Below are 26633 nucleotides of genomic sequence, written 5' to 3' on the forward strand. Positions count from 1 at the left end.
TGACAGCGGAGAGCTACAGTGACCTCATCTCTAAGCTTCTTCACCTCACAACTCCAAAATCTTATTGCAAATCTCTTTTTTAATTATGTTTTTTTCTATTATTAAATATAACTTTATTGGTCTCTTCAATATTCAATTATTGGTAAGAGTTTACTTCAATTAATTTTAATTTCGAGTCATGTTAGGTTTAATTTTTTTTCTTCATTGAGTTGGTATGCATACAACTGTTTTAATGATTGATCTTACAAAAGAAAGTAGGTGGAACTACACACAAAAATTACTTTCCTAATTAGTTTGCAATCACTACAATTTGACTAAGCATCAAAAGGTGTTTGGCAATCCACTAGAAATTTCAATCAAAACGGACTTGGGGAAGATAGTTGGTTTGAGGCCTGGCCCAAGTCATTGTGCTCAACGCTTCACAAAGTGACTAATGTGTGTCTATGTCGCATGTCCCACCCAAACCCAAGAATATTGTGGTAGGACCAAAGTGGGTTAGGAAAGGTGCTTAATTAATAGAGGTCCACCTTAGTAAAACAACTAATCAAACATGCCTCTCGCTTGCTCCAACTCCAACAGATAAATGATTACCATGTGTAGCTTCAAAACTCTATCCAGAGGTTACCCTAGGTTATTTATTTATTTAATTAAGAGATTATTATAGCTTTACACAAAATAGTTAATTTTTATTCTTAAAATCCTAAAGTTTACACACACTCTAACTTAACCACCGAACGGGAAACAACAATCTACGCTTACTATTTTCTTCTTCTATCTAAAAGAATTTACAATTGTTGCTATTGGTGACAAATCCAAAATGTAAATAGTGAGCCATTCAAAATAAGTTTAGAGAGATTGAAAGACAACCGCCAATAATATTGACACTATTTTAGTTTATATATATAATAGAAAGTATAAAATTGAGAGGGGGCTCGAGGTCAAATTCTTTTAGCTCTCCAAATCTTGGTATCTTAATACTTTTTATTTCCTTTTCAAAGAATTGATTGAGAGAGCTTGATTAAAAACAAATTATTCTAATAAAATAAATTAATTTTCTTACCTCTAAGTTATATAAGATAAAAACGGAACTTTTGAAATGATAAGAGTTATAAGTAGACATTCTATATTTGTCACATATCACTATTTTACAAGTCACATCCACACATATACTTTTTATCTTATTATTTTACTAGAAAAGTTGGCAAGAATGACAAACAACATATAACTAAAATCTTCATTGATATTTTGTATAATCTACCATATATTATTTTTTTTCCACTAAATTTTGAGATGATTTCATCTTTTGAAATAATAACCAATATAATTATGCTCTTTTTTTCTTTTGAACCTATAAAGCATAGAATCAAAATTTTAATATGTTTTTTTCAAAACTTAGGTATGGTTATTTAACCTTATGTTGTAAAAAGAGTTTCGTTGGAGTTCGTTTTATTAAAAAAATAAAAATGTCCCGTTCGAAACTCAACCTTTTGAATACTTAAATATGTTTGATATTTAAAAAAAAAATGTTTCTCTTTTTACTATTTTTTTTCCTTTTTATCTTTTTTTATAACTAAACCTTTATATTCTTACCTAAATTCCAAAAAAGAAAAAGAAAAAAAAAATTTAAAAACCATTTTCTCTTAAGTTTTCAAAACTCAACTTAGTTTCTGAAAATATTCTCTAAAGAGTTATATAACAAAACAAAAAAGAAATCAAAAGATTGGAAGTCTAATTTATAATTAAAATTTACAAAACTTAATTAATTATCTTAGGTCAAAGTTGTAGTTTTTTCTATACGTTCAAATGCTTTATTATTTTTTTTAAAGGAAAATATAAACCATCATGTTAACAAAATAATAATAATAAAAAAAAAAAAACTAAAAACCAAACAATTATCATAACCTATGTGGTGATATTGGTTTGGTTATATTTAATGGTTTTTTGAAAGAGGCAGCCAAATTTATTTTTGAAGAAGTGATGAGAAAGGCACATGGGAGTTTGAAGCAATAGTTGGGCCATGAAATTGACACAAAGCTTCCAACTGTTTCCACCTTTCATTCAAACCCTAAAACCTTTCTTCACAAAAGTGGAGACCCAACGTTTAACCAAACTTCACCTTATCCAATCTTTTCTCCCCATTTTATATTTAACTCATTTTTTGAACTTATCTTTTATTTTACTTTAGAGCTATTTTTTATGCCTCCTAGAGAAAAAAAAAGTTCATCATCATCATCATATGTAATACTAAAATATATGAAATTTCCAATTTTTCAAAACACAGTTACCTAACACCACTTAGATTAAGTTTAAGTACTAAACTTTATATATAAGAACCTTATCAAGTGTGGAACAAAAGGAAAAAGAACCTCATCAAGTGGCTAACATATTTCATTTTATCCCTCTTTAGATTATTACTATTATTATTTGGTTCTCTAAAACTGTTTTAGTTTTTTCACATTTTTTTAAATATTTTAAAGAGAAGGTTTAAATTTTTAGTTGAATTTCAAGAAACAAGAATCGTTACCTTTGGTAATTGTTTTTTTGGTTCTTTATTTTTGAAAATAAACATATTCTCTCAATTACATTTTTATGTTTTTTTTTTATTTTTTATCTTTCTTAAATATAAGTTTTGAAATTCTAGAAACAAATTTAAAAAACAAACAAGATTAAACCATAATTTTAGTTTTCGAAATTGAATTCATTTTTTAAAATATTGGTAAAAAAAATAGATATACAATAAGAAAAAAAAATTATGCTATATCATTCTTTTAAAAAAAATCAAAACTAAAAAGTAGATATCAAACTAAAGAAACTAAGATAGGGAAAGTAGTACACTTTGTAAGCTTGATTTTAAAAAAAATTGATACTCTATACGTAATTTTTTGTTTGTTCTTAGACTTTAAAAGTTATCTCTAAGAAAAACTAAAGTTTTGAAAACTAAACAAAATTTATCTTAAAATTTTTATTATCTTTTATTATTTTAACTCGACTAAAAATTAAAACACATTTATTTGTAGAAGGATGAAAATCAATATAAAATTTTAAGAAAAACAATCTATCATGAAATTAACAATTACTAAATAAAAAAATCATACAAAAATTGACACATAGATATACGTGGTTAAAACAAATGTTTTCAAAATACAAACAACATCACTAGATTAGAGAGTATATTATATTGTTCCTCTTAAAACTCTAGAGTCAAAATCGTAAATAATGATATATAAATAAATATATATGTTGAATACAAAAACTCAAGAGCTTTCGACAACAAGAACGCAACTTCAAATCATTTCAATCTAATAATAGTTTTCACATTTATACAAGAAAATAAGCCTCCTTTGATTAGAATTAAAGTGAAAAAGTTTTGGTCCTCATCCCATGCTCAAAACTTTGTTTAATTCCAATTTGGAATTTGTAAATTGAAACCAAAATCATTTTCGCTTTTACTTTTGTGCTTCAATTCATCTTCGCCTAATTTAGTGACAAGTCACAAATATTATATCGACATGTATTAAAATCACTTTTATCGGGTTCAAAATTATTCTAAAATATAGTTTTGAAATCCATTTAGACTAAGGAAAAAAAGCTTTAAAAAAGAGTGATTTTTATTTAACACTTTCAATAAAACACCTCTTAAAATAAAATTTAAATATGTTTTAAAAGTTGTTTTTGAGTGGTTTGAAATTCTTAAAAATCAATTTTCAAAATTAAACATTGAAAGTATTATACCAAACACACCTTTAATAATTAAAATTAATTTTGGTTGAAACGTGTTAAAATAATGCCAATAATTCAATTAAATTTTAAATAGGCATGATTTCTATTGTTTAAAAAAGTTTAAATACTAATTTAGTTCTATATTTTCAAAGTATGGTGTCATAGTACAAAATTTCAACTATAGATTTTAGATTATGTATATAGTGAGCTTTTAGATATCTTGTTATATGCTAATTGAACTGTATTTGTTTTTAACAATTGAGATATTACCCAACCAATCAGACTTAAATCAAATATTCTTATTTTATTTTATTTTGAATATTGAAAAGTACAAAAGAGAAGAAGAAAAAAAAAAGTCCACTTATTATTGAATGGTGGGGTTGAAATTGAATAAAAAGATAATGAGGTATGTTGACGTTTATTATTTTTGATGAGTTGGCTATGTTTTGTGTAATAATTAGTCCTTTTACTTGATTAAGATAGAACCTCAAATGACCCTACTCAATTTAAATAACCTTACCCAACCTTTACTCTATTTTTTAATTCTAATCAGACCTCTAATTACCTCTTCATGGGTCCTCATCTTAATTACATATGAATGTTTGAAAATTTAAAAAAGAAAAAAAACCATTTTATCATCAATTTTTGTTTTCTATTTAACCACTCGAAATCTTGATATTACAACTATGAAACATATTAAAGTGGAGATTTGAATTGAACTATAAATGGGTGAGTTTGACAAAGAATATTTTCTATATATTATTTATACTATATGTAAGATATAATCGAACTTTACCTTGAATTTTAAGTAAGTTGAAGTTGAGGTTAATATGTTTAGTGTTGAAAACAAACCATAGAGTTAAGTCAATTCTTATCTATTTCAACCAATTAGATTTTAGACTTTGACCACTTCCTTTTAAATTTTGCATAAATCCATCATGACCAATTTTAACTTCAAACATTTAGTTATACTTAAAGAAATGCACATTAATTGCTATTGATTCATACTCACTTCCATGACTAAACTAACTAAATTAAAACATAAATGTCTCGATGTTACTACTTTTTTAAAAATATCTAAATATTTTTCATTTATAGTAAGGTAATATGCAAACATTCAACATCTTAATTAAAGATACGAGCAAAAGAATAGAAATCTGTAATGAGAATTGAAAGAACAATATGTAATGAGAATGAAAAGAAGTTGTTATATCTCATGGAAGAGTTGTGTAATACAGAAAGGGAAAAAAATTGTGATGAAATAATTTAAGGATTTCAAATTTTATTTTCACTAATCGAAATTGGTTTAAGAAGAAGAAGAAGAAGAAAAAAAAATGGTTCTAAAGAACAGAGAAGAAATCATTTAACTCTGGAACTGCATGGAGAACTCAAATAAGTTCCATTAGAAGGATGAAATTTAAGCCCACAATGAAGATGACATTCATACTTCACAGATCCAAGCAATCCAACTCGCCATTGAACTCTCGTATTCCCTATCAAATCAAATCGACTCAGATCTGCCTTCAAATCAGAATCAACGCTCTCCATTTGCTCTGGATTCAGAGGAATTGAATTCGAAACAACAGCGTAAGGGAATTTCATTGAACTGTTCTTCCTCACTTCGAATGGATCCGCCACAAGTTGTGCGATCTTGATCCCTAAGAAATGGAGGAAGAAACTCGAATCCGAGAAACTGGCATGAGCTTTCGCGTTATCATTCTTCGCTTCAATGATGATCGTTAACTGAACTTCGAGGCGGCCGGCGATGTCAATTTGGAAGTTGTCGAGATGAGCGTCGAGAATGGAGATGGTGGGAATCCTAGGGTGGATGACTAGGTAACCGATGAAGACGACGATGCCTCCGATGATGACGGCAATTGAAACAACGGTGCAGAGTAAGGCAGCGAGCCAAACGAGGGGATGAGTGTGGCGCTTTGCGTCGGAGATTAGTTTGGGTGGCATTGGGCGGGGGCGGTCCACATCCGGCGGTGGAGATTGAAATATTGTTTTGAAAATTGAGAGTTAATTTGAGTGGGCTTTTGAATTGAGATTTTTGGTTTGAAGAATTACAAACTTGAATTTGAAAGAGATGGTTTTGGTATCTCTACCTTTCCTGCTTCTAAAGCATTAGAGTTATGAACTCAAAAAAAAAAAAAGAAAAAAAGTTGAATTTGAAAATTGAAAATTAAAAAAATGAAGAATGCTGTTGGGATACCAGAATTTAGAGAGATGGTATAATTGAACTAAGAATCTTTCTTATTGGAAAGTAAAATACCAAACTTGCACTCATAATTCCTTCCCAATTGTTGGAAGCTTTGGAGGAACTATTGAAGCCTTAGGAAGCTATTCTATTATTGCACCCCTTCTGTTTTTCTTTTTTAAAGTTACATTAGACTAAATAAATATCATTTTTAAAGGTTAGAGGAATACTTGCTACTTCATGTTAGGGGTGTAAATTGGTTGCTTCGGCTTGGTTTTCAGGGCAGTTTTTCATAGGGCTTTCGAACCAATAACACTGTGTTTGCTTCTAAGTTAAGAAAGAAGACAAGAAGCATCTCCTTAGGTTTTTGGTTCTAGCTAAGGTTTCTTATCTCATTCCAATGTTTAGCTTACTATTCATTGAGATTCTTCTTTCTCCACATGAAAATTGAAGGTAAAGAGTGACATATAAGAGAGAATGGATATGTATTCTGACTCGTCAGTCTTCTTTCTCATTCTACTATTATCATAGTTTGTGAAATAAGGAATCTTTGTTTTCAAATATAGTTATTATACTTGCTTCACACCTCACCCCATTCTAAGAGGAACAAATCGAATTGTTGCTACTCAACCTTCTTTAGAGAAGGAGTCATTCGAGGAATATGTTCCTCTATCATTTTCTTAGTTATGGTATTGAAAAGGAATTGAGCTTCTAACAATGCCGATATGAAATGAGATGATTACTAGTTGGTACTTCTTTCTCTTTTGATTTGGCCTTTAACCCGTTTTGTTGGGGTTCTAAAGAACAACTATGATTGGTTTAGTAAATGTTCAAACCAACTTCAACCAAATCGTTTGTCAAATAATTTTGGTGAGTTTAATTCCCCAAAAAAAGTTTGAAAAAGCCCATTTGAATTTCTTTCAAACTGATGTCAACTGAGTCCCTTCTTGTTTTCAATCGACTACCTTCTGTTCGGTTCAGTCGACTCGGTTTTTCAATTATTATGTTTTGAGGTAGCTACAAGTTTCTTTATCTAGTTACCTACTTTCAATAAATATTTTTAAAAGCCAAACTAAAATTAAGAAACTAAAATGGACAAAATAGTTTTCATGACTTGTTTATTTTATTTTTTTTTTAAATTTAACTCAGAATTATACTGAAGTGTTTGTTTAAAAATGTGAAAATCACATTATGATATTCAGATAAAAATAAGTATAAATGTCAAAACTATTAAAACTAAAGGCAAACCAGTTATTGAATTGCATCCCAGTTTTTAAGAATTAGTTTTGAAATTTTAGAACACTATTAGAAAGTATATGACAAAATAAAAATCCTATAAGACTAAAATTAATGTCTCTATAAACTCAATTTTCAAAGACCAAATGATTGTGTAGTGAAGTTATAAAAACTTTTAGACCAAATACTTACGTGAGTATCCTTCTAATGATTCTTAGATACAATAAATAATAAAAGCATGCTACATATATCTATGTATTGATCAATGATGATAATGAATTTTATATTTGAATTATGGCAGTGATTCTCAATGGTTATTTGTTTTGAATTTGAGTATAGAAGGGAAAATGAGGCAGCAAAAGGAATTGTTCATTCTTCCTCTTCTTTACTCAACAACAATAGGTATGTATGGAGGTCTAGTGTCTTGCAAATTTGAGTGTTAGAGAAAAAGGTACAAATTAGACTTTCAAATCACGTCGGTGATGATACAAATACAATTAAGAAATGATGAAAGTAAGATTCTCTTTTTCTTTTTTTTTTTCATTGTTAAGCCATACATAATATAAAATATGATAATTTTCAACCATGTCTCTAAACGTAGAGATATCTTGATGCCAAATTTTGGATTGAAAATTGACTCTAATATCAAAGTTAGAGATGGAGAACTCTCGAATAGAATGATTGTTCATTTTTTATTTGACTCCAATTTCTTTCTAACTTTTAAATTTATTTAAAACAAATACTTCTCGAGGTATAAAAAACTACCTATATAAAATGTTCGAGATTGTTCATTTTTTATTTGTCTCCAATTTCTTTCTACCTTTGAAATTTATTTAAAACAAATACTTGTCCAGGTATAAAAAACTACCTTTATAAAATGATTTTTAATGATAGAGATTGACATAGAATAAATAGAAACAAAAATATGTGTAATAATTTTTACACGTTAGTCATCAGGTGAGCTTTCTTCTTTGATTTTAATGCAAAAAAGATTTTATTTTTCTTAGCAAATTTTTAATTGAAAGCTATTTTGGAACTAAATTCAAAAAACAAAAAGAATATTCGAAAAAACTTTCAAAATCTTGAGTATAATACTATAATTGATACTCTACCCTAAAGATATTTAGTATAGTTTACAATTTTTAATCTCCTTTAACTTCAACTAAATGGGGTTAAATTGAAATGAGTAAAAATGTGAAAATCATATGAAATTCCCGAAAAAATTAATAATAATAAGATGATTTTTATAAGAAAAAATAACATGAAATTCAGTGACAAATAATGTACTTTTAAGTAGAATTCAACACTTCTACATATTGTACAATGTATTTGTAAACTAGTAATTTCATTTCATTCATGAAGACAAAATAAGATAAATTACATACTTGAAAGTATAGAAAACTAGCAAATCTTTAGTAGCCCTACACAAATCGTCCAACAAATTCAGCCCATTCTACTCGGACTGCATCGATTTCTTCTTGTTCATAGGTATGTATTGTGTTAAACTGAAAAAAGGGATAAACATACCATAAGAATAAATCATATATAAATCATAACATAATGATAAATAATAATACGTACAAGATCACTTATGTGGGAATTAGAGTTTTTCACTAGTTCTCGTAGATACTTTTGCACATAGTACCCACATTCTATAGAACCCAAAGGACGGGGGCACTGCGTGGAAAAAAATATTGAAAGAAAGAAATGTACTTGAGTCATACAATTATAATGCAAGTTTAATATGGTATAGAAATCAATCAAAGCAAACTAACCTTTATAGGTTTCCAACGTATACGAGAGCGATATTGTTTAGGAGAATGTTCAAATTGCCAATGTTTCAACGACCTACACAGTTTGAGACATTAGAATAACATAATTGTAAATGTCAACAACCATGAGAGTTGAAAACACTTACTTATTTATGACTCCTTGAAATTCTGGTAGAATCTTAGTTCGTAGGGGGTCCATGACATAAACACAATTTTCTCGAAGATCGATAACAATCAATATCCAGTGACAAGTACTGGTAATAATCAACGTTATAATATTATCATTTATGAAACTTTAATCAAGTAGAAACAATTCAAACCGTCATTACTTACCCAGTGTTATAAGGGATGAGCACTAGTTGATCCAAGTTTGCCATTTCTAACCTGCTGATTAGATTTCTAGAACGATTTTCTTGAGATTTTATATGCGACGAAATGGTTGCTTGGTCAACTAGTACAAACCTTTTTGTTATCTCAGAGTCGCATGCATTCCAAAGACACCTGTAAAATAAAATGTACTATAAAACATTAATACATAAACAAATATAGTCCATGAATCAAGATGTGTAAAAAGGTTGATATACTTACGCAATGTATGTAAGTATGCACGAATAACCAATTTCAGTCATTCCACAATATTGTATGATGTCGTCAGGGCGTAAATAAATTGTTTTCTCCTTCCCAAAGATATGCTCATTCAAATTGATTTGAATCATATCCTTCACTTGCATTGTGTGGATCGCGTATCTATTTAGGAGCTTAATGGTAACGTGGACATCCGTATATTTGGAAGATTGTGTAGTACTCTCAGTTGCAGCCATAGATGGAGCCTGCCACAACCAAAATTGCACACTCAAATTGCAAAAAGATAAGGGAAAAAAATTTGAAAAAAGGCGTACCTTTTTCTCCTGGGTCAAAATTACAAGTTTGCGAGGCCAAGCCACAAAGTTACCAATCGCTTGATTTAAAGTCTCTATTTCACCCTTTAGAGGAATCGGTAGTGCAACATCTTCAACCATGATAACATCAACCGTCACTCTAATATTATCAGCTCCTAGTGGAATTCCATGAATGGTTGGACATTGAACATCAGACTCAAACATTTTGCCTATAGCAACAACATTGTCAAGAGATCCTATAGCCAAATGACACGGTATTCCCTTCAAGATTTTAAAAAGAAAAACACGATTAAGGTCATGTCCTATAGTTAAGTTTCAAAATCAAAACACACTTAGTACCTTCAAAATATTTTCAGGCTCTTGAAGAACCTGTACCTCCAAAATTTCTTCAGGCTTTTTGACAACCATTTTTCCTTTTGGAACCTTTTTTCCTTTCTGAACCTTCTTTTCTTTTGTCTTCTTCCTCAAGACACTACTTTGAGATTGTCGAGTCTCATTTTCTTCTTGAGATTGTTGAGTCTCATTTTCCGCTTGAGATTGTTGAGTCTCATTTTCGGGTTGAGATTGTTGAGTCTCATCTTCGTCTTGAGATTGTTGACTCAATTTCAAATTTCCTCTGGCAACATTGACATGTAGGGCTGGTGAAACAAACTCACCCACTCCCCTTATACGCCCTCTATGTTCTGGCGTGCCTAGTGCTTCAGTCAAAATATCTTGTCCCTTACGTATCGCAGCTAATTCATCCTATAACAAAAATTTTAGTTGGCCCATCATATATATCACATCACGTCTACGACACTTAATTCAAGTACATCATTTGAACCTCATCAAGTACATCATTTGAACCTCATTAAAACAAATAACATATAATCTTACTATTCGCTTAACACATTCGCTAGTGGCATCATCAAAGCATCCATTATTTTTCCTTTTCCGCGCTTCTTTCCATAAAGTTGCTCGATTGCAAGGATCACTTGACAATTCCTATATGAACATACACATCATGCAATTAGCATAACCATATTGTCATAATACATTTAATTTAATTAGCAAAACTTACCAATTCCTGGGCAAGATTTGCATATCCCTTACGAGAGATGTGATGATTATATATGCATTTCGCCCTCCTTTCCCTTTGAGCAGAACTAAATACCTATATAGTAAACCTTTGACTTTAAATTACCAAAAAACTATTCACAGTTTAGAAATTAGAATATAACTACCTCCCACTCTTCACTTAGTCTTGCTTTAACAAATGACTCCCATTGTTTCTTATCAATATGTGAATATTTTTCTGGAGGATATTGCAAGCGAGATGGTTCGTCTTTATATGGAAGTATGTACATTTGAGTTAATGTGGACTTAAAACTTCGAAACTTCTTTGATGCAGATTGAAGAATATAATGTTTGGAACTGAGGTCCACCACGAACGACATCTGGGTAGTAAAAATCTCAAAATAATTAGAAATCGAGTAAACTACACAAGTTCGTTACCTTAATGTTGTAAAATTCTTACTTGTATACAATCAAAAATTGTATCTTTAAGTTCCTGTGGAACTTCTTTCCAACTATTGTAAGTCAGTGGGATTTGTTGTCTAACACACACACCAATGAAACTTTGCATTTTCTTTGCATTTTCTCCAACAGGTTGACCTCGATCATTATATTCAATTGTTTTGCGTTCGCCAGAATTTCTTATGTGTAACAACTCGGGCATAATGGTTGGGCCACGTCGAGCAGTCTTCTTAACCTTATAACGAATAAGAACATTTCCCTCATCTTGACTGCTGCTACACGAGTCATCCATAGTATGAATCTGCAAGAAAAGTGCAAAATATACTATTATAAGATGTACCCTCACAGTCATGTCTAGGTCCTTGAGAAAGAAGATGAAAAACTGAACAATTGAAGCGTTCATTATCCACTCAAGTTCATGATGTTGGGACAAAAGTCGACAGCATGATACAGATTCTAGTATCAAAAGATATTCGAACAAAGATACAAAGACGCAATAGGTATTAGATATAATCCTTAGTTATTAAGAAATCACAACTTAACCTAAGTACGTAACTTCATATAACGGCATCAGCATCATATATCCTAACTTCCTACAAACACAACGTACTCATTACATACTTTAGATATCCACAGCATACTGAAGATGGCATCACTTACCCTAGCTTAAAAATACAACACCTGCAAATAAGCGAGGACTAGAAACGATAGATACAATAAGAATAAGATAATTCAAAGTTTTGGGTGGGGATTAAAACTACTCACATATACAGCAATAAGCTAAAGATTTCGATAAACGAGGAACCAAATAAGTAATGAAAACAACAAATTGAGACTTCCTGACATTCTTAGGAAGCCTTGTAAACAGACCGACCCATTATTAAATATTAACATGCTGATCAACAAGTTAAACATTAACACTAATGAACATGCTTCCTTTTCTCTAAATTAAAGTCTTAAAAGAACCTTAATTAACTTACTACTACATAGGTACATGTCAATTTCACATGGTAATTTTTTTTCTAGCATGATAAAATCACACAATCAAACTTGAAGAATAATAAGCGAAAAAAATACAACAATCAAATTTTCATAACAAGTAAATTCATGTCAGACCAATCTTAGCATAAAGCTTTTGACAAATCTAGGAAATGGCAGCCATGAACAGCTACTACATGTGGGAGGCGGAGAACAAAGCAGCAAAAAAACTACACCACAAATTATCAACACAGTGAACAAAACCCACAAACAACAAAGAATGGCGGCAATCCACGTTGCACTAAAGAGGAGCCCACAAAAAACGACAGTAAGTGGTGATAGATCTAGACAACGTAGAAAAACCCGCAGAATAAACCCACTGCACATCTACAACGATGACAAATATGAATACAATCACACTGGTTAACAACAAATACACACGAATGGCGGTAATCATTTACCCACAAAGAAAAGAAAAAGATAGAATGCCACAGAGGAAAGAGGTGAGAAAAGACAGTGAAAATGCGAAGGAAAAAAACATTATGGAATAGATCACATAATCAAGGCCAATGACCGACATTATTGACCGACATTGTAGCTTGAATTTTTTGCATTTTGAAGTTTCCAAATGTTTTCCCATGTCCGTCATTGTATCTCTTCTAAACAACCACCAAAGGTCAGGTTTGTTGTAGTACACACTGAGGTAAGACAAGATCACTTGATCAAAAGGGATTGACAAAGGAAAGAATTAGAAACCTTTAGAATGACCTGGACTCCAAATATGAACATAGTTTCTACTCATATACAACAAAACTCAATTATTCATAAAAAATAATTAGATACCACAAAAGGTTAAAACTTAAGAAAATAAGGTATACTACTAATTTTACACGCACAAATATTCTTTTACACAGATTTGAAGATAACAAAGAGCCAATTGCAAGGTCGTGGTCTTCACCATTGAACCGTCTCTGATTCCAAGGTTAAGGTCAAAGTCACTCTCTTCCTCATGATAAGGGCTGAACCTTGAAGAGAGTAATATCAAACCTTCAACCTTAAAGAAAGCCATAGATATCTTAACTATTTAAGGATGTAATATAATGCATGAGAATGTTAAACTTAGTAGAAGCAATAAAGTAAAGAGACACCGAGTTACGTGGAAACCTTAGTACTGGGAGAAAAACCACGATTTACTTTTCTTATTAATTTCTCATAATCACAAATGATACAAGAGGGAAATAAATAGAATACAATATGGGACAGAAAAGGAAAGAATAGTAGGTCAAATGTCCCTTTGGGCCAAGCCCATTAAATCTAACACTCCCCTCAAGTTGGGACATAGACATCAATGAGACCCAACTTGCTAACAAAAAAGTCAAAATTCTGTCTAAGAAGCCCCTTAGAGAGAACATCAGCAACTTGTTGGCTTGAAGAATGTACAAAATGCACACACTTCCATTGTTTAGCTTTTCTTTGATGAAGCATCAATCAATCTCAACATGTTTAGTTCTATCAAGTTGAACTAGATTGTTGGTGATAATGGCTGCCTTGTTATCACAGAATAATTTCATTGGTATCTCAACATCCTGATGAAGGTCGGACAACAATTTCTAGAGCCAAATTTCCTCACATATCCCCAAACTCATACCCTATACTCGGCCTCAGCACTGTTCCTGGCTACGACTCCTTGCTTCTTACTCCTCCAAGCTACAAGATTGCCCCATACAAAGGTACAATAATCGGAGGTAGATTTTCTGTCATCCACAAACCTGCCCAATCAAAATCAGTATAGGCCTCAATAGTTTTCCTGTCTGTCTTTCTGAACATCAATCCTTTACTAGGAGTCGTTTTCAAGTATCTCAGGATTTTGTTGATGGCCTTCATGTGTTCCTTATAGAGAGCCTTTATGACCTGGCTCACAACACTCACATTGGTCTAACATGGAACAAGTAAATCAACTTACCTACAAGGCGCTAATATTGTTCTTTTATCAACTGGAGCTTTATCACCTGAATTTCCCAATTTACAGTTGAATTCAATAGGGGTGTCAGCAGAAAAACACCCTAGCATACTTGTTCCAATTAGCCAATCAAGGATATACTACCTCTGAGATACAGACATACCTTCTTTAGATCTGGTTATTTCCATTCCAAGTAAATATTTCAGATTTCCCACGTCCTTGATTTCAAATTCATCATCTATCCTTAGTTTCAGTTGGATAATTTCAGCATGATCATCTCCAGATAAAATGATGTAATCAACATAAACAAGGAACACTGCAATCTTCCCAGCCTTGGAGATCTTTGTAAACAAAGTATGGTCAGAGTGCAGCAAATAGCAGGATTCTAACTGTATTCCGTTTAGCAACGGGGGAAAAAGTTTTTGAATAATGAACACCATAGTTTGAGTAAACCCTTTTGCAACTAACCTCGCCTTGTGTATGTTAAGGGTTCCATCTGTTTTATATTTGAGAGTGAACACCCATTTGCATCCCACAATTTTATGTTACTTGGGTAGAGCGCAAGACACTCTAAAGCAATGTGGATATTTTTCGATAGCATTGTAGAGTCAAGGCTGGCTATGAAGGCTTTGAACTGTAAAGAGAGATTATCATAGAAAACATAGTTACAAATAGGGTATTTTGTGCAAGACCCGATACCTTTTCTCAGCGCAACGAGGATATCCAAAGAAGGATCATTTTCATCAAGGTTCCCTGAATGATCCCATTAAGCCTCATTGCCAACAGTTTCTACTCTGACCTCAGTCTCACCACCAATGTCCTTTTCTTTCACATTTCTAGGAACAACAACATCAGATGTGTCATTCTCACTCATTTTACTTTCAACACATGATTCGAGTCTTGGACTAGAGTCGACTAATCAGTAGGGGACTCAATTTGCTTTCTGAGATTTCTCCAATAGTATGTTTTCCAGGAGACTTAGCTTGTAGGTAGGACTATGAGATGAGCATCAGAATCAGATAAGGTACTAGGAGTAGGTTCGATAAACTCTAATGTACAGTTAGACTCTTCACTCACACTCTCCCCATTAAGGAGGGAAGGGGTATATGTCCAAGTATACGACCTCAAACAACATCAAACCTGAGGTTAAGTCCTGCAAGGAAGTCATAAATACGATCATCTTCTTCAAGTCTAGCATATTGTATACCGGAGTATCCCATACTATTTCTCTGCACAAGTCCATCTCTTGCCAGAGAAGAGAAAGCTTACTGAAGTAGGAGGTTATATCTGGTGTTCCTTGCTTGCAGTCATGGACTTGTTTCCTCAGCGTATACAACTGAGAAGCGTTCTGACGCTTTGAATGGAGTTTCTGAGTCGTGACCCATAGATCCTTTTCAGTAGTTGCATAAAGTGGAGACGGCCTATATGTGGTTCCATACTATTAATCAGAATAGACCGAATAAAGGAGTCCTCTCCTTTCCAGAAGCGTTGCAAGGCATTACTTGGTGGAGGACGGACAATCTTCCTTGTCAAAAAGCCAAATTGTGCCAACCCTCGAGAAACATCTTGATCGATTGGGACTAGGAAAAATAATTTTGGTCATTCAGCTTCTCCTCTGGAAAAGTCCCTGTAGATGGTGCTAGAGAACCAATTATATAATTTGAGGACAAGTTAGGGAGTGAAGTTACCGAGTTCCTGGAATACATCGGAAAATTGGTCGATTTGGATTGCGCCAAGGATTCACCAACTTCAAATCCAAATATGTTATACCCTCGATTGATCCCGAAACTATGAATGTGCAGCTAGTCAAAAGGGTATTGAGATTGGACTTGGGATGACAAATGAGAGAAAATTGGCTGGTTTATGGAGGTGTTCGACGACGGCGCGTAAGGGTAAGATGGAGTGCATGCAGCTGGTTTCTGGTGTTGTGCTGTGCAGCTGACTCCGAAGATTGTGATTGCCAGGGTCTTTTGAAGCTGGTGGACTAGCTTCTCTATGACGGCCTCTATCTCTATCTGGGTTTCACCTATACCGGTGTCTAGGATTTCGTCTTTAGCTCGCTCTGATACCATATTAGATTCGATAAAGTAAAGAGACACCAAGTTACGTGGAAACCCAAGTACTGGGAGAAAAACTACGTTTTAATTTTCTTATTAATTTCTCATAATCACAAAAATACAAGGGGGTAAATAAATAGAATACAGTGTGGGATAAAAAAGGAAAGAATATTAGGTCAAATCTCCCTTTGGGCCAAGCCACTAAATATAACAAAACTCATCAACAAGGATAAGTAAGTCCACATGCAATAGACGTGGCCTTTTAGTTCTACAATGTATTGATCTTACTTGACTAAATATCCTGGGAAGAAGAGTTCAGCAATTAAGGATGAAGATGGGAGTTAAATTAGAAAGCTTAGTAACTTGAAAAATATACATATGTATCAAATGTAATATATGTGGTTTTTGGCTAAATGATGGAACAGTCAATTAAAAAACTGTTTGAACTACATCATCCTTTCAAGAATTTAACCCGAGATAAAAATTCTTTTGAAATTTAAAGTAGTTAGTTTACAAATTCCCTTCAAACTTGTAATTTAGCTTCATTCATTTTCAGTTTTCACATACATCTATCTACAACCCTATTGAAATAGCCTACCCTTGTTGAATATAATTGACCAAATTGCCGACTCTAAGTTACCTTACTCCCCTCCCCTACAACATTTGGGGCCAAGAATATTAATCCTAGGTAGGTGGCCTCTATGGGTTAAACTTTGAACCCATTTCTTAATCCTTATAAGTCTTCTATTATACCCACGGACCTTATTGACCAGAAGGTCAACCTGATGATTACGTCTAAACTTTTTTTTATACAACTCTGTCCAAGTTCTGTTCAAGTTGTTCTCAATTAAAACCAAACAGGTAGCTCTCTTTCCAAGCAACTGAAAAAAGCCTCTTGAAAGAAAAATTTGAACTACCAACACAAAAGCAACAAGCAATCCCATCCGAAAAGGCACCTAAGCTCCCAATTCCTCTTCAGTCACGTTGAAGCTAACCATTCCTGCGTTTTAAATTCTTCCTCCTAATAACAACCCAACCTGCCATGGGAAAACACCGTTTTGGCTATGCCTTAAGCCTCTCCATCGTTGTCTCACTAGCACTCATTGCCTTTGTCTCGTGTGTAGCTGCAGAATTGCACAGAACAAAGGTACAGACTCAAAAGTTTCATTGTTAAATAAGATTTTGGTTTTTGACTAACAATCCACTGTTTTTGGTAGACGAAAGACCTCAAGTTGGATGGGAAGTTGTGCTATTTGCCTGAAAGTCAAGCATTTGGATATGGGGTTGCAGCTTTGGCCTGTTTGGTTATGGCTCAAGTTATTGGGAATATTTTACTTTGCACGAGTTGCAGTATCAATTCAAGAGAGAAGAAGAGAAGTGAACAACCTCCTAAAAGACCAAATTTAGCCACATTTTTTCTTGTTGTTTCATGGTAGGTGTGATTTTATTTCTCTCGTTTTAACTCATTCATCAACCATTAAGAATTCTTCCAAATCACCAGTCATAGGCATGAGCTCATCATCTGATCTCATTCATCTTCAAATGAAATTTAATTTGATAACATTTCGTTCTTGATTGAGAACCTTCGAAGAGATTCATAAGATTTCCAGAGAAAATAAGAATCAATATATAATTGAACTGTGAATGAGAGTGGATTTGATGTTCTAGGGCAAGCTTTACCGTGGTGATATTGCTACTGAGCACGGCGTCGAGTATGAGCAGACAGCAGCCGTACGCGACGGGATGGTTGGGCGGAGAGTGCTACTTGGTGAAAAGCGGTGTATACGTCGCCGCAGCAATTCTAATCCTCATCTCGATATGCTCAACTGTAGGCTCCGCCGTAACAGTTCGAATCAACGAATCCAGAAAATCTACCACACTTCCAAAATGAAAAGGAATAAAAAGCTGAAAGAGTAGAGAAAAATAAAGGCGTCGCAACGGCAATGGCAGGGGCAACGGCGGCGATCGGTAGCCTGCAGCAGAAAGGTCCGGGTTGGTATGTTCCTGCGATGGTGCCTCGCTGGAAGGGCTCTTGCCCGAGTTCACATTTTTTATTCGGTGAAAATAACACTTCAAAATTACTTTGGTGTCCCCAAAATTTAAGAAAATTAACCCTTTTAGGTAGAAAATAAATTTGAAAACTAGTTTTTCAATTAAGGTTGCTTTTCATGGTACGTTTTTTATTCTAATTTAATTTTTTTTAAGTATAAATCGAGGTTTTGATATTTGAACCTTAACTTTTCCATCCTTTAATACATATGTATAGATGAGTTAATGAATATTTTTATAGGAAGAAATTTTAATTTTCTTTTCTCCTTTTGATAATTATATAATTTCATATTAAAATAATCTTATTCTATCTAAGAATGTTATGCAAAAAAAAAAAAAAGAGATTTTATCCCAACGTAAATGAAAGTATTGTAAATAAAAAAAAAAATCTTTAATGATAGAGAAATATATTTTCACTAAATAAAAACATCATTTTATCCAATTCTAAGTCACCTATAAACAAATTTTAAAAAATGTTCATTTTATCTAAGTCAAATTGGGGTAAGAATTCTCTTTAAAAATAATATTTTTGTAAAATAATCTAAAATTTCATTTTAAAATCTTGATAAAATAATAAGGAATAAGATTGTAATTTAAAGTAATTTGAAAAGATTATAATTTAGCTTGCAGTAAGCTTATTGGATTCTTAATTATAATTTTTTATTTCATTAAATATTAACGTTCAAATACAACGACAAAATGATTACATAATATAGTTTATAAACTAAATTGTAACAAAATTGAATGTACATGAACTACAAATCAAAGTTCACAAATAACATTGTTGTTTAGTAATCAATAGTCATTTTTAACCAACAAAATTTATATGGGTGGATGCGAGTTAGGTTGAGAGATTGTTTTGGCCAAACTTGAAAAACTCGTCTTCGACTCAATCCATTCTTTAATTTTAGGTGAGACTATGTTCGGTTGTTGGATTGATATTTTTTTATTACTTAAAATACTTAAATTAACTCCAACAAATGATTGTAATTAAATCCTCGTTATACTCGAATGTTAGATATACCAAATATTCATGATATATAGTACAAACTTCAAATAAAAGCAAGCATCTTATGATTCTAAAATAAAATACTAATAATATGTGTGTATTCATGTGTATTGAGTAATTCAAGTTGGATTGGATTTACGTGGAAAAATTTAATAAACCTGAGACCCAATCATTGTAGTTTGGTTTGAGTAGTGTAGGCTTTTCGAGTTGTTGGATCATTTCAACACCTCTAAACCATATATTTGATGTTCATTTCATTTTAGTCTATATTTTTTTAAATATATAATATTTTATCTTTAAAGTCTCATTCAATAGCTATTCAATCTTTTAGCTATTTTAAATAGGGAAGCAACCAAACATCTTACTCGATTGAATTACAACTAATTAGGGAGGTAGCAATGTCACATTTAGGTACTATGTTCAATTTTGGACATGAGCCATATGGGCATGTTTGCATTGACATAGGAGAGTACGTAAAGGCTTTTAAAGAAAAGTCCGTTTTTATTTAAAACTATTTAGAGATTGCTTTCTTTTTCTTTCTTTATTTCTTTTCAAAAACTATTTTGAGAAACATTTTATTTTTTACTAAGATAATTTATCTTGAAAGTTAAAAACTTACAAGAATTAATGAAGGCAAACATATTAAATATTCTCCTTTTGGCAAAATTCCTGAATTTGTATGATACTATGAAGTAGCATGTGAAAATAATTGCAAGAAGGAAACAATTTTTATACCAACATTTAAAGAGAAAAATATGTATAATATAGAAAAATCGTAAACTTTACCGCACGTTTTTTATTTACTCGTGCTATTTGGATGCTTGAAATATTGTCATTATCCTTTCTTAAACATTCCATCATCTGTTCTACGTTTTTTCATAAACCTACATCATAAATCCTACTTTTGAAATAGATCAATGGATTAGAAACTTATACATAAATAATAGAATTATTCACAAGAATACAGGAATGAAATTGAAAGTTTGGATGGATAACACTATTATACTTTTATTCTAAGATCTCAATTTTTGTTCAACATTCTAATAAACTTTTACTATGGTTTTGGAACGATAATGATAGATCAAGAGTAATATTGTAACTTTTGACGAAAGAACGAAGCTTTTTTTTTTTAAAAAAAAAGAGGAATTCATATATAGAATTTGTAATGAATAACAAAATATAAGTTATGATTGAGAGTTCAGAGTGAGTTTGGTATTGTGATATTGACGTGACTTTTGTTTTTAGAGTGAGATATTTAGTTTCAATAATGCAATTGTTGTTGTAGTGAGAAGAAGAAAAGTGTTGTGAATAGAGAGAGGAGATTGAAACACTATAAAATCAAGATCAATTGATTTTGCGATTTATGTGTTTTGATTGTTTTTATAGACAAACTTCCCTTTGCTAAGTTTTGACATTGTTTGAGGCAGTGAAAATAATATGCAAAACTTTTCAATTATGTTTTGCTGTAGTTGGCTCTTAGCTTTAGCAGTCCATTGAAGTGGGAAGAAGAAGAAAAGTCATTGAAGATCAATTGGCTATTTTGGAAATGGTATCTTTGGTCTTACACTACTTATTGAAGAACTTGAGCATGGATGCCTGCTTAGTTAATTGGAGTGGAGGTTGCTTAAGTTGCTCGGAAATAATATTGAAATCAAGTTTAGTAACACTTTCTGCCATTTTTAAAAAATATATTTGCTAATGCGTTACCCAACAATCTATATGTAATTTTATATTTACATTTTCCCTATGTTTATACCACACCAAACACAATAAGTCTACATATGTCTTATACATGTTTGACATTTTTTAATATAAGAGACTATTGATATTGAATTGAAAATATGAAATAAAATAAATGAAATCTTAACGTCGAAATTAATAAATAATAAAAACAAAATTATGTCAGTAAGAAAAAGAATTTAATATTTCAAATTTTTTGAAATGATTGTGAAAATATCTAAAGAAATAATTCCCAATATTTACGAAATATATTGTGTATAAAAGATTTATGATATAAAAATCTCTATAAAAAATTAAAAAACTCAACTCTCTCTCTATATAAAAGAGAACTATTATTCTTATTTATGGATTGGTTTGGTTGGGTTGGTCTAAATATCCCTAAACCGAACCAACCCAGCCGACAAACACCCTGCGGACCGGATACACCTCTTTATGGTTAATTTTTCAAATATTTCAAATGTTGTAACATCAACCCTTAACTTCTGAAATATTACATAATTGCCACCAGGCTTAAGTTTCAACTCTCCAGAAATCTCCCGCTAACTACTTCAGAATTTTCGGACTTCAATTTCTTTGTCAGCTTGCCGTTCCTCTATTCGTCGCCGCCAATCGACGGCACTGACGGGGCTCAACTCACCAACTCGTTTCACTTACAGCCGCTTTCGAATTTCTTCTTCCCGTCGTTGTTCCGCCATTTTTATCAAGTTTAATGTCAGCGCAGATTTTAGCAAGATAGGGTTGGGAATCGTAGTGTACAAAAATTTTGAATATGGGGGAGAAGCACGAGCTTGATGCTCCGGTGAGCTCCAGACAGATCGATCTGAAGAAGTCCTTCAAGCTTGCTGTTCGTCCTCTCCTTACTTCCTGTTCCAGGGAGGTAAGCACGAAATGAGAATCTGCTATGTGTATAATGTCTTGGAAATGGTGTGGAATTGGTACTTAGAAATTCGAATCTGCATTCTGAGTGGGAATTTGGTCATGATGTATACTTTTTTAGGTTACTTCTATAAGATGCTAAAATTTGTGTAGTGTTTTTTTGTTTCAAAATTTAGGAGTTTCGGGAATGCTTTTCGAGATTTACGACTGCAGAGCAAGATTATCTTCATCGTCTTTTCATTCAGGTACTACTGTTCTGCTTTTGTATGTTTTCTCTCATTCTCACTGGGAGGCTGAGGTGAAAACGAATTAGCATCATATGGACAAATTGGAGATATTGAGTTTCTTTCAGTACAATTCTAGGACGTTTTCTTGTCTCCATCCTTCTTAAATTTGTTGCATGCAGATCCTATACTGTCTTCAATGGTTAGCAGCATGTAATTTGCTGCACATCATTTTTGAATTTGCATTGTTCTTATTGCTTCTAGTCTCCTTGATGATGCAATAATGAATTTTGGTGTTCATCAAACTTGCAGGTTATAACTTCTCTTCATGGAAACATAGAGGTATATTACTCAAGGTTTTTCTTCATAGTCCATCCTGATAATTGCATTTTGGGATTTTCTCAATAGTGACGTGTGATTATGTTTTTTTTAAAAATCCTTTTTCTCAACGAGGCACGTAATGAGATAATGCTTATTTTATGCTTAGGCTTCCTGATCTTCTACTTGGATTACTTTTCTTATTACCCAATCATCATGTCACAGAATAATCATCATTAAGCCCATTAGATTGTCTTCTCCAATTATATATTAACTTTTAGCTTGGAAGTTTTCATCTAGTGTTTTCACAATGTAAGGTCCAGTTTAAGTTGACAAGCTCGCTGCTTGTCTGATGACGGGGGCACATTACTGGCCATATTGGACTATAACTAGACACATAGTTTAGAATAGAAATAATATATATTGTAAATAGAAGATTCCTGTACATGCGAACAATAAATTTTATTGCTTCTGTTCCTAAGAGTTGAGAAATGGGAAAAGAGAAAATAATATGAAAAAATTGTTTTTGATTTTCTTTCGGTATAGTGCACTTTGCCTTGTCAGTAGGGGCAAAATCTAAAAAGCAATCCACCAGGTGCTTGTCATAGACTACTAGTGCAGTCTCTGTCGCCCATTGCTGCAGTGGGCAATCTCTTAAAGCTTGTCTCAAAATAAATTCACAATAAAATTCTCTATTTTTACGTTGTGTGGTCATCAATAGCATTTGATTTTAATTCTCTTTTTACGTATAGCAATTTCTGGTCAATAACAGTACCTTTATCTGAAATGTACAGGACGAGTTTGAGTCATTATGTGTTGAAACACAGGTAATGCTCTTGTTTCTGTCAACTTATTATGCCCAGGTTTGTCTTCTTACTTCTTTTTTTAGTATGTGCGTACACATTCGTATTTTAAGGTATGGGCATGACCCCTTGGATAAGTTCAATATGAGTACAGGGGACCTTCATTGTAACTATTGATATAGCAGTTTTGAAAAACTTAACTTAGTTTGGATGTGTCGGTTGTCAGATGTCTGAGTTCAAAGGGGTGATGGCAGGCTTCAATTAAAGCAGATAGAAAAACATGAGTGATCAGTAAGAAATAGTGAAAATTGGTGAATTGGCAGCATGATAGGAACTGCGGCATTCTATAATGTTTCATGCTATGCTATGCAATGATTATCTACATTCTAAACTTCCGACTTTGTGTTACACGTACTTTGTAGTAGATAATTTTAATATGTTGAGATTTGTTTATTTGAAAAGCCCAACAAGTGGAAATTGATTTTAATTGGGGAGGAAACGACAATGCAGCAGCTTGAACACATGACCACCTGCTCTGATACCATATTGAAAGGAGAGACAACGAGCACACACCAATTTACGTGGAAACCCGAGTACCGGGAGAAAAACCACGATTGTTTGTTGTTATTATTTTCTAATGAATAAAACAATAGGTACAAGGGAGAATAAATAGAGTAATAAAACAATAGGTACAAGGGAGAATAAATAGAGTAATAAAACAATAGGTACAAGGGAGAATAAATAGAGTATACAATGGAATAAAAAAGGAAAAGATTTAGGAAAATAAGGAAAACATTCCCATAATCTTTCCATAATTATTCTAGGATTCTTAACAAGGAAAATATCTAGAAAAAGGAAAGAATTCCAACAGTTTGAAGTGGTGATGTATTGCTAGCCATTTGTGTCTATATGCAGGTAACCTTCCCACTACCATTGTGTCACTATTTTCCTTGCATTCTAACAGTTTTGCTTTATCCAGGTGGGACTTGTATTTGATAATGTTGAACAACTTTTGGAAGAGCAAGATCTAGACCCATTGTATTCAAAGAAGTAGGTATCTTCTGCTGCAGGGTTATTTTCTTGATCAAATTTGGTGTTGTAATTAGATACAGGTTCAAAAGACACTTCTAATCCTTTAACTTATATGGAAGCAACAATTTTGTCCCTGAATTTTACTTAGTAACAATCTGGCCTGCACTTTCAATTTTGAAACAATTTAGTTCTCTAACTTTGATATGTCACAATTTAGTCTTTGCACTTCAAAATTTATACAATAACAAATCTCATCAAATTTGAGTCCCAATTTTTTCTTATATAAGGCTTATTCTTGGCAGGTTATGAATATACTTGGTTCCTAATCAGTTAATATATCTGCATATGAAAAAATGTGATTAAGTCTCAGTAATTTTACAAATGGGACCAAAATATGATAAATTTTAAATACATAGACTAAATTGGTACAAATTTTAAATTACGGGCCCATGTAGTGAAAAACTAAAGTTCAGCAAAGTTAAGGGACAGTCTTTTTGAATCCTAAATTTATAGTATTGATGAAGAATCTAAACATCGTTTAATGGGATGGGAAGGGGCTTACACAGCAGGCTTCCGTAGGTTTTACAGATTGAATTTCTCTGGTGGAGTTAACAAATGACAGCCTCTAATGCAGGACCAATATAGTGGAAATATATAATTTTCTGTCCATGACAAAGAAGGAGGAGATCCAACACTTGAAGGACATGCTAAAAACGGTGAGCAACACTTGTAATTGTAACGCTTCTAAATAAAACCAACTTAACTGAATTTTTCTTCATTGATAAATCTACCTAATGGTATTGTTTCCCTTTCCACGTCAAAACAATAGTTTTATGTTCAATGGCCTATTATTTTCTATGATATGAATTTGATACGAACCAGTAGGCATTTATGTTGTTTCTGTCACTAAGCATGTATCCTAACTATTAGGTAAAATGACTTAATAATGCATTTGCTCTAGTGCACATGTAGGCTCAGGCTTTGTTAAAGCATAATGCGTGAACTGCAATATATTTGACCAAAGTGAACTTAGTTTAACGATAATTGGCATGACATTCCTCTCTAAAGGTTGAAGGTTCGATCTCCCATTCTCACAATTGTTGTGTTAAAACAAAATTGTAATATATTTGAACACTCTTTCTTTTAGCTTGTATTTTTTTACATAAATTGTAATATATGTGCTGCCTTTTTCTGTATGGCCTGAGCCAATGGTTTATGTGTGGATTTACAAAGATTTATTAATTAACTCATCCACTAAAGTTCTCTTTTTACGTAATTATTTCTTAACAAATAAAGTTGGGAAATTTTCTTATGATTGCAATTTTCCGTAGGCTGAGGAACAGAACTGGGTTATTCAAGGCCGTATTGATGATTTAAGGAAAGGAGTGCAAGATGCCTCTGGCATGGCAGATGCTGTTAAAAAGGTGCCTTTTGTATTTGGGGATCTTTTCCCACCTCTTTCAAATGGATAAATAATTTGAAAATGGTTGATAAAGTAAAACATGGCTGACTAAAGCGAACTTATATGGTTGGTTAGATTATTTTGATCCGTCTAAATAAAATGTGTTGTACAATTACAATCTGCTTTGGGAATTGCTTTTATTATGAATTTTAAAGAGTAATTAAGTAAAAATCTTAACTGCTTTGAATGTTTGATAAGATTTATTGTGAGTGAATTCACACATTCATTCTCACAGTTAACAAAATTTATTTCCTACACTCGCTTCTAAAAGTAAATTTTTGCGTAGAATCAACAAGTATTTCCCAACAATTTTTAGATTCTCTACCAAACATACTCTAAGGAAATAAAACTCAAAGGCCTAGTTTCCAACCTTAACAGCTAACTGACTTGTAAACGCTTGCAGCTAAGAAACTAATGCAGATCTTATGGAACTGATGGTGTTAATGAGACCTTCGATATACTTAACTGATGCTGTTAAATAGCAAGGTCAGTATGTAATTTAGTAGATTATACTTGGGTAGTTATGTGTGTCAATTTCCTCAGCTTAGCTCAAGCTTTATATTTACTTCTTATTTCATGTTTGCAATTATACATGTTTTCTTCTGACTAATGCATACAATCTATCTTGTTGTATCAAAGAATTGTTCAATGCCCCATCAAGAATTAGCTATGTCGTTGGAACTCTATATTGCCCTTGTTTCTTTCTCCACTCTCTCTAGGGACATTTTTTGTAGGCTTTATCATCCTCTTTGCAATGAAGATTGTAATCACAATGCAGTGGCA

General features: G+C 32.4%; 4 protein-coding genes across 4 annotated transcripts; 2 read left to right on the forward strand and 2 right to left on the reverse strand.

Moving 5' to 3' along the window:
• Positions 1 to 4903: 4903 nt before the first annotated feature.
• On the reverse strand, positions 4904 to 6060 carry LOC101214190. Its single transcript, XM_004150502.3, has one exon. It carries the CDS (start codon positions 5680 to 5682, stop codon positions 5080 to 5082), a length of 603 nt encoding a protein of 200 aa, XP_004150550.1. The 5' UTR covers positions 5683 to 6060; the 3' UTR covers positions 4904 to 5079.
• Positions 6061 to 8379: 2319 nt separating this feature from the next.
• LOC101213947 lies at positions 8380 to 18136 on the reverse strand. The gene is made up of 14 exons (XM_031884391.1): positions 18018 to 18136; positions 13279 to 13345; positions 11344 to 11643; positions 11051 to 11263; positions 10888 to 10980; positions 10704 to 10811; positions 10167 to 10571; positions 9828 to 10088; positions 9517 to 9758; positions 9262 to 9429; positions 9075 to 9182; positions 8932 to 9004; positions 8738 to 8833; positions 8380 to 8661 (listed from the first exon to the last, which is right to left on the reverse strand). Exons 2-14 carry the CDS (start codon positions 13279 to 13281, stop codon positions 8578 to 8580), a joined length of 2154 nt encoding a protein of 717 aa, XP_031740251.1. The 5' UTR covers positions 13282 to 13345; positions 18018 to 18136; the 3' UTR covers positions 8380 to 8577.
• On the forward strand, positions 17206 to 18650 carry LOC105435192 (protein MODIFYING WALL LIGNIN-2). Its single transcript, XM_011654940.2, has 3 exons — positions 17206 to 17484; positions 17555 to 17769; positions 18006 to 18650. The coding sequence occupies exons 1-3, from the start codon at positions 17380 to 17382 to the stop codon at positions 18226 to 18228; spliced, it is 543 nt and encodes a 180-aa protein (XP_011653242.1). The 5' UTR covers positions 17206 to 17379; the 3' UTR covers positions 18229 to 18650.
• A 3011-nt stretch (positions 18651 to 21661) lies between these two features.
• LOC101212745 lies at positions 21662 to 26633 on the forward strand. The gene is made up of 8 exons (XM_011654942.2): positions 21662 to 22012; positions 22188 to 22256; positions 22548 to 22577; positions 23348 to 23380; positions 24336 to 24406; positions 25023 to 25104; positions 25720 to 25812; positions 26254 to 26633. The coding sequence occupies exons 1-8, from the start codon at positions 21905 to 21907 to the stop codon at positions 26263 to 26265; spliced, it is 498 nt and encodes a 165-aa protein (XP_011653244.1). The 5' UTR covers positions 21662 to 21904; the 3' UTR covers positions 26266 to 26633.

This window comes from Cucumis sativus, chromosome 4, assembly GCF_000004075.3.
Source record: "Cucumis sativus cultivar 9930 chromosome 4, Cucumber_9930_V3, whole genome shotgun sequence".
Classification (NCBI taxonomy): Eukaryota; Viridiplantae; Streptophyta; class Magnoliopsida; order Cucurbitales; family Cucurbitaceae; genus Cucumis; species Cucumis sativus.

Coding starts and splice junctions, on each gene's coding strand:
- LOC101214190 (XM_004150502.3), bottom strand. CDS start 5,682: ATGCCACCCAAACTAATCTCCGACGCAAAGCGCCACACTCATCCCCTC.
- LOC101213947 (XM_031884391.1), bottom strand. Junction 11,264..11,343: donor CAATTTTTGATTGTATACAA/GTAAGAATTTTA, acceptor TTTACTACCCAG/ATGTCGTTCGTGGTGGACCT. Junction 10,089..10,166: donor AGCCTGAAAATATTTTGAAG/GTACTAAGTGTG, acceptor AAAATCTTGAAG/GGAATACCGTGTCATTTGGC.
- LOC105435192 (XM_011654940.2), top strand. CDS start 17,380: ATGGGAAAACACCGTTTTGGCTATGCCTTAAGCCTCTCCATCGTTGTC. Junction 17,485..17,554: donor CAGAATTGCACAGAACAAAG/GTACAGACTCAA, acceptor TGTTTTTGGTAG/ACGAAAGACCTCAAGTTGGA. Junction 17,770..18,005: donor TTTTTTCTTGTTGTTTCATG/GTAGGTGTGATT, acceptor TTGATGTTCTAG/GGCAAGCTTTACCGTGGTGA.
- LOC101212745 (XM_011654942.2), top strand. CDS start 21,905: ATGGGGGAGAAGCACGAGCTTGATGCTCCGGTGAGCTCCAGACAGATC. Junction 22,013..22,187: donor TTACTTCCTGTTCCAGGGAG/GTAAGCACGAAA, acceptor TTCAAAATTTAG/GAGTTTCGGGAATGCTTTTC. Junction 22,257..22,547: donor TTCATCGTCTTTTCATTCAG/GTACTACTGTTC, acceptor TCAAACTTGCAG/GTTATAACTTCTCTTCATGG.